This window comes from Hipposideros armiger, unplaced genomic scaffold, assembly GCF_001890085.2.
Source record: "Hipposideros armiger isolate ML-2016 unplaced genomic scaffold, ASM189008v1 scaffold_552, whole genome shotgun sequence".
NCBI classification, from domain to species: Eukaryota; Metazoa; Chordata; class Mammalia; order Chiroptera; family Hipposideridae; genus Hipposideros; species Hipposideros armiger.
The window spans coordinates 98059-105908 of record NW_017731902.1 but is presented as its reverse complement, the minus strand read 5'-3'; the positions used below and the strand labels follow the sequence as shown (position 1 = coordinate 105908).

Below are 7850 nucleotides of genomic sequence, written 5' to 3'. Positions count from 1 at the left end.
TTGTTCAGCATCTTAGCTGTGGAGGGCAGTGTCACTGGCCCTCATATGTGGGATCCGAACCGGGGCCCTCTGGCGTCCCAAGCCAGCTCTTAACCAATGTGCCACTTGGCCGGCCCTTTATGATTTTTTTAATGTCTGACTTAATACAAGATAGCTGGATCTTCAGAGCTGCTTCTCAATCACTCTGATGCAGATCCAGCCTCACAGGTAGGTGGTTGGAAAAGGAAGGACGCCCCTAAAAGCTTCCTGGGAAGCTCCCAGGGAACCCCTGAGCTCTCTTTGAGAGCTCCTTTAAAGTGTCCTAGCCTTTGAATCCCCACTCATTTCTCCCTAGGGAGGAGCATTGAGTTTCCAGGTAGATGGCGTGGAGAAGGACGTGGGCTCTTCTAATACTTTGAGGTCACAATTCTTAGTGATTGTGTGCTGAGGGCAGTGTGTAAGGCAACACTATAAAGAAAAACAAGAAAATGATTTAATGCAAATGTAGGATAGTGTTTGCCTCCGGTGGTGGCATGAGGGAAAGGGATGCCATTATGTAGGGTATTCTGGGGCTTCAAAGCGTTTGGTGATGTTCTGTTTCTTGGGCTGGGGGTTGTGTATATGGGTGTTTGTTCCGTTTTTTTTTTTTTTTTTACATGGTAAGGTATGTTATAACACTCATAGTTACAGAGAGCTCTGGTTTCTCGTATTGGGAGAAATAGTGAATCTGCTTTTTTCCTTATTCAATCTTTTCTGCTTTTTTGGCATGAGGAGTTCTTGAATCTTTTTTGGTCTAAAAAACACCTGTTTGGAGACATGAGTTATGACTGTATTCATCACGGTCATTTTTCACTTCCTGTGCTTGTGTTAGCATCTAATCTAAGGCTGTGATTCTCTCATTGCTGTATGGATAAACAAAATAGGAGCCTCTCAAGCACAAGTATGGGGCTAGAATCATGAGATCTCTTGGTGTGGGAATGGTCTGGTGACAGTGACCTCCGCTGCTCCGAACTTCCTGTGTCATGTTGATTCAGGCCCCTGTGGGCTGGTTGGTTATTTTGCTTTCTGTTAGATAATAGGCTGGTTTTGAGGTCTCAAAACTGTATTAAGTAGTACTTCTTGGACAAGGTAACCCACAATTTGATTTGTGTTTGGCTCCATTCCTCTGTTGTGTCTTCTTCTTTGGCTTAAGTATTTTATACTTCTGTTTTAATGACTGAATGCTTCTAGTAAGGTTTTAGTTGAAGCCTGCTAGCCGCTCTAATGTACGCTCTGGCAACTTTTCTTCTCTTATCCCATTGTGAGTGGTAGAATCCCATAATTTAAGAGCTAGAGATTGTTCATGTACCCTTCCTCCACAAGCCCTCTCCCCTCATCTGTGTTACAGATGGTGAAACTGAAGCCCAGAGAAATGGTAGTGCCTGTCATTTAAAGAAGAAATAGGGCTTGGAAGCCCTGGAGGATTTTTAGCTGTGGAATGTAATGGCTAAAGGAGCTTCGTATGTGTATGTGCTTTGATTTAAGGTGGATTAGTCCAGCTACACAATATAGTATGGTATAAGGTGAAGAGAAAAATATAATACTCTAAAAAAAAGGACCATAATTGGTGGGAGGGAAATTTAGACCACAGGAGGAAGCTCAGGAGGAAGCAACTGCCAATTTTTATTGAAAGAGGAGAAAATTGGATTAAATAATATATGACTTTAAATTTCTTAAAGTTTTATTTTAGAATGCTTTGCCATTTGTTGCACTTGCAGAAATATTATTGCCTAAATAGATGGCACTTGAATATGTTTTTCACATGCCTGAGTAAACTATTTGTAATTGCCTCATGGATCATTAAGAAATCCAAAAAAACAAACAAACAGGTATTTTGTGTTGGTGCCACAGAAGGTGGTAGTTTGATCATGTGTTCCAAGTATCAGGCTACAGAGAAGTACATGTAAAGGAATGTGAGTGCAATTAAAATGCCTTCAGAGATGGGAGTCTAAGTAAATATCACATTAAGTAAAACAACATGGTGAAACAGCTAATGCCTAGCTCAGGGCAGGCTTTAGAATTATGAATGTTAGTTTTCCAGAGAGTGAAAATATCACTAGCTTTAAAAGGTTTATTTTTAAATAAACTTAATAAACCTGAGCTCAAAGAAAAGTGGGTAATGGTGTTCCATCAGTAAATCAATAAATATTTATTTTCTCTTTAGTCTAAACTTAAATGTCTATAGTGCTAAACCCCCTTAGCCTTCTCCCCTGGCTAGGATGAGGGAATGAATCTGGAGATGTTCTGTCATTCCAAAAGATGCATTTTTAAATTTATTTTAGAATAATTAAGTTGATAAAATGGCTTGCCAGTTCCTTGCACATAGTAGTAGGTAGGGGTACAGAAAATATTTCTTCTTCCCTAGCCCTTACTACCAAAAGCTTTTGTTTGTTTGTTTTCTTTATGTATTTATTTTGGAATACAGCCGTGTCGCTCCTCAGTGGTCTATGAGAAGCAGAGGAGGAAGTGACAGGAATTTCTGATGTGTTACGTCACGTGGTTTTAAGCAGTCGGGGCCGCTATCTGCACCCCGTCTTCTCTCTAATGCATTTTCTTTGCATCTTCTGTGTGAGCTTTGGTTGATTTTTCTCTGCAACTGGGTTTCATAGCTTTGCCACAGAGAAACAAGAGAGGCTTGATAATGTTTGCTTTTTACACATGCGTGAGCATAGGCTGTAGGCTGCTCAACTTTAACCTGTAATCTGTAAGTTAGATTTGTGGCTTTGGTGTGAGAAATACAAGAAATCCACTCCAGCAGTTGGTGGTCGATATGCATCTCTTCTCAGATTCTTCCTCCTCTTGCTTTCTGCTTTCCCCGCGCCCCCTACCACCCACTTTCATTTCCTATGTGTTCCTTTATGGTGGCTTAGGGCTGTGTGCATGGCAGAGCTACCTCTCGTGCTGTTTCTGACCTTGGGAGATGCTGACTCCTGTAGTGTAATGCACTTGTGTGGGTCTGTGGATGATGTCTCATGGTGGCCAACACACACATCACTTTGTGGCTTATAAAAGGTTGACTAGAAGTAGCTTTTTAGGCCCTCAGGCCTTGCTAATGTGGTGACAAGGGCTTTGAAGGCTGCCTGCCTGGCTTTGAACCACTACTTATTTGCTGCATGGCTCTGAGCAGCTCAATTTCTGAGTTTCAGTTGCCTTGAACTATAAAATGGGAATAATAGTAGTACATATCTCAGAGGTAGTGGTGAAAGATAAGTGAGTTCAATGTAAAGTACCCAGGGTAGTGCCTGGAATGAATTCACACACACACACACACACACACACACACACACACATGCACTCACTCACTCACACACTCTCACACTCTCACAGTCATGTGCAGCTTAATGATGGGGATGGGTTCTAAGAAATGCATCATTACGTGATTTCATTATTGTGTGAACATCATAGATGCACTTACACAAACCTAAATGATATAGCCCACTGCACACTTAGGCTATACGGTATAACTTACTGCTCTGAACGGGAGGAAAAATAATTTTCCCTCTATCCTTCTGGATTCTTAGCTGAGACACCCCTGTAATAAAAGATTAACAGGAGAAAAACAAAAGTTTAATAACATGTATACCTCTTGTATACAAGGGAGAGATGCAGGAAAACTGAGGAACTTATTAAAATCGTTGAAGCCATCCCCTTAAATACCATCTTTAGCTGAAGGCAAAAGAGGATGTTGGGGAGTTGGGGGGAGGAGTCAGTTGTGGGAGGTTACCAGGAAAAGCACAGTAAACAAGGGTAAGGTTGTTATGCAGATATAAATGGTTGTCTTCTGCACTGTTACGTTTCCAGAGATAAGGTCGCCCTTCTCTATATGGTACAGGGAGGGAGACACCCCCACAAGTGGCGATTTCTCTTATAAATAGAAATGTCTTACAAAGGGTAACTTCTACTTGGTTTTTGGAACTTCTCCCAGGTCTGCTTTTGTTTTGTTTTTTTTAATCAGCCTAAAATAATCCTCATGTCAAAAGACATATTTGGGGGTGACAACTTCTGTTCCCCTACAGCCCCTAGGCTACAAACCTATACAGTATGTTACCGTGTTGAATTTTGTAGGCACTAAGACAGTACTATGTCTATGATGTCACTAGGCGATAGGAATTTTCCAGTTCCATTATAATCTTATGGGGCCACCATCATATATGCAGTCCATCGTTGACTGAAGTATTGTGTGGTGCATGACTCTGTATATTCATTAATACATACATATGAGGTGTCAGATCTCATACATGTGAGTACATACATACACATACATTCATGCATACATAAATAACTTTAGCAGAATAGTATTTCCTGAGAGCAAGTGCCCCTGTGATGTTTGACCTCTAAGCACAGTTGGTTGCCGCCAAGTATTAGGAAGGGATTATACTAAAGCAAGTGTCTAGAACATTAACGGCTCTATCTTCTCCATTTTACAAGATGTGTTTACACCTTGGCAGTTTAGCTCATAATGAATTCTCTCTCTGTATGGCAGCTGTTTTTCACTGGGGGAGGGAAGGGGAGACTGTTGACTCTGTGAGAACTGAGTCTCTGTATTCATTCGTCTTAAACACACAACACTGGTTACATGGGACATTACGGTAAGTAAAGCGCAAAGTAAGATGAGTAAGATAGGGTTTGAGGAATAGAGTGAAGAAATAAAATGGAGTCATTATAGTCAAGCTGCTAAATTACGAAAATCAAGTAGGTTGAGGTATGAGGAAATGATTCTATTCTTGTTTTAACTAGCTTGAAAACTTAAATTTTTGAATTATCCAGTCCAGGGTCAATGTCTGGATGTACATTAGACCTTCAGATAACCCTCCAGTTACCCCCTGAAGGACTCACATGTCCAGACCACCTGACATGTCCAGACTTTCTGGGGGCTGTCCTCTAGAACAGCTGGCACCTGTCACTCAGCCTGCCTGACATCTAACTGGTAACTGTCCTCGGCCAATCCTAGGACTAAGAGTGCAGGTCTGATTATTCTCAAGAATGCACTTTTTGCTATAAGAATTTTTAACTTTTCTTTCTTCTTTGGAACACTTCTGGGTTTTTGCCTAGGTATGTTTGTTTCCCGTGTGCAAACCCTAAGACCCTTGAATAAATCTTTATCATTCATTTCTAACCAAAGCCTCCAGACTTCCTTTAAGTTTATTTGATAGGTTTCTGTCCTCAAAAAATTTCCATTCTTCTAGGGACCTGACTAAGAGTACTACTAAGTGTGGGATGTGACAAGTCGCCCAAACGCAGTGAACATTTGTAAAATAGAGAGCAGTGGTGTCTAACTTTAGGAACTAGGGAAGGCTTAATGAAGAAGGTAGCATTTTGCCTGGAATTTTAAGAATAAGTAGGATTTAACAGGTAGAGTTGAGGATAAAGGCATTCTCTGTGCAGAGGTGGGTGTGTTTTCAAAAATCAATTGTCCAGCTTAAGGTATGGGTGTTGATGGACTTGGAATCTGGCAAAACTGGTTTAAATGCTGGCTTTGCCATTTAATTAGGCTTTGGTTCTTCGTCTATAAAATGGAGCCAATAATATCTACTTTACAGGGTTATAAGACTTAAATAGGAAGATTTTTTAAAGGTCCAGGTATGGTGCTCGGCACAGAAGTGCCCAGTAAACTATTATTTATGTGATGCTTGTGATGGAAGGAGAAAAGCATTGAAACACTTGAAGGGCCGACCAATCATGGCGGTCTTGGTATAGCGTGTTCATTTTTGCTAAACTGCACTTAATATTGTGGTTTTTACATGAATGTTCAATGATTGCTTTTTGGTTGATTGATCAAGGGAAATGTTCGATCCCTCTCTTTTTACTTCTATGGTTAAAGAAGTGGTAGAGCCCGTTCCTTCTTTTCCCTGCTCTGAATATTTTAACCTTTATTGCTTTGGTATGTACCCCAGGCAACTTTGAGTCGGTACTTTTAAAAGATACCAATTTACTTTCCACCTTGATGCCAGAACACGAAGTGAAATATGAGGCATGTTTGTTAGTGTTCTCCTCTCCATGAGGGGTGACACTTCACTAATTTCTCTGTCCAAATATACCTGGTTTTACAGTGATAGTTCCATGAATGTTTGTGTAAGCGAGCAGCCATATGACTCGTGGCTGTCACATTGCCTTCCGAATTATTAATATCTGGGCTAAAGAGTGTGTAGGAAGTTGGACTGAGCAGGAATCCTGGGGGATAGCTGCCAAGCCTTATTTCCTTACATTAGTGGTTGCAGTTGCCGCATTGCACAAAACCCACTCCTGGTAATAAGCAACCTAGTATGTAGAGTTGGTGCAATTGTGGCCAAAGGGGTTTAACTCTGTGTAGCCATGATTACAGTAAGATATATGGTCTGATCCTCTCTATGTGGGAGGGATTTGAGGCTTGGGTTTTTCTCAAATCCAAATGGCCAAAGTTCTTGTTTTTGCCAATGCAGTGATCACTTTTTTCCCCCTGCCTGTCCTTCCTTTTTCACTGGGTGAATAATAATTATTCTAATGAACCATTAGGCTTTGGTAGAGTTAAATGGCAGCTACTTGGATCATTGCCTAAGATTTGCTAATTCTGTTCTTTCACCCTGGGTCTCACCTAGCTTTCTCAGTTTCTCCTTCCTACCAATGTATGAATTACAGCAAGTTCTCTTGCCAACCTATATAATCTTTCAAATTTTAATTTTATCTTAATGCTTCCCTGTAATCATGCTGTCAAAGGCTGTTAGACACATGCTCCCATTCCCATATCCCATAACTCTTAATCTAGGAGCATGGAGGTAGAACCGGACCCCATCTTAGTGAGAAGTCTGGGCTGATGACCAAACCCCTTGATGTTTTGTGGGAACGACATGCATGAAAATGTAACCTCTGTTGTTTGTTGCACATATTTCATCATCTATTTTCGAGAGCGGGTGGGATTTTATACCAGATTGTTGTATGTAATAGAGGTTTTTCAGTGTCCTACTTGGGCCCTACTTGATTATTCAGAAATACCAATGATAATAGTGATAATGCCTCTTTAAGAGACAGTGGAGGGGGTGGAGGGGACTGTGGGAACATTCTTTTGTGACAGCCTGTGAAAAGAAGGTTTGTTTTGCATTAGCTGATCCTAGACAAGAAAGCCAGGGTCTAAAATCACCCATCAATAGGAAACATTTGAGAATAGAGGGAAATTGTAATATAGCCTCTTGGGTCTGCTTTCCTAAGCAAACCAATCAATGTGTGTGAGAAAACTCCTAACCCAGTTTTCTCTTACAGCTAGATGGAGGCTTCTATGATGTGCCGTTAATCTCCTGTAAGAAAGTTGTCTGTTCTTCTAGTAGGAGCATTTATTTATTTATTTTTTTAGGGGTTAACTGGTTCTATTTTTTGAGAAGACAAAAGTAAGGAAGAAATAAGAAAGCTGTAGTTGATTAGAATGGCAGAAATTGTAGCCATAACTAATGGAGTCAGTCTATTAGGTTCTCTGCAAGATATGCTTTTTTTTTTTTAAATGCTGTGAAGTAAGTTTGCTTCAAATAGCTTACGATTTGGATTGTTGCCCAGGCTGGTAATCTGGGTTAAAACCTTGGCTAGAAAGCAATTCTATACTCAAGATCCTTTGGACTGCTGCTCTGGTGGGAAGATATGTTCCTGAGAGCACTGGGTGGTAGGAAACAGAAAACTCTTTCATGATGGGACTGCTCAGGGACTGTTCCTAGATGTCTCCCTCCCCTCACTCAGCCCTGGAACACCCACTGACAGATCCTGGGCACGTAAGTGTTTAGTTATGTGTTGCTTATATGTGTCTTTGTCATGCTTCACTTTAAGGAATATTTCTAGTACATTGAAATGTGGACCAGTTTTAAAGTCATCTC

General features: G+C 40.7%; 1 protein-coding gene across 10 annotated transcripts in view; it reads left to right on the top strand.

Moving 5' to 3' along the window:
* Positions 1-7850, top strand: part of SEPTIN11 (septin 11) — a 117732-nt gene that overhangs the window by 55219 nt on the left and 54663 nt on the right. Inside the window, exon 1 of one of the 10 annotated variants that reach the window (XM_019623512.1) lies at positions 7659-7748. The exons of the other annotated variants lie outside the window; for them this stretch is intronic. Coding sequence (XP_019479057.1) covers positions 7695-7748 — 54 coding nt within the window. The 5' untranslated portion in view covers positions 7659-7694. Of the gene's footprint in view, positions 1-7658; positions 7749-7850 lie in introns of those variants that run through there. 10 annotated transcript variants of the gene reach the window in all.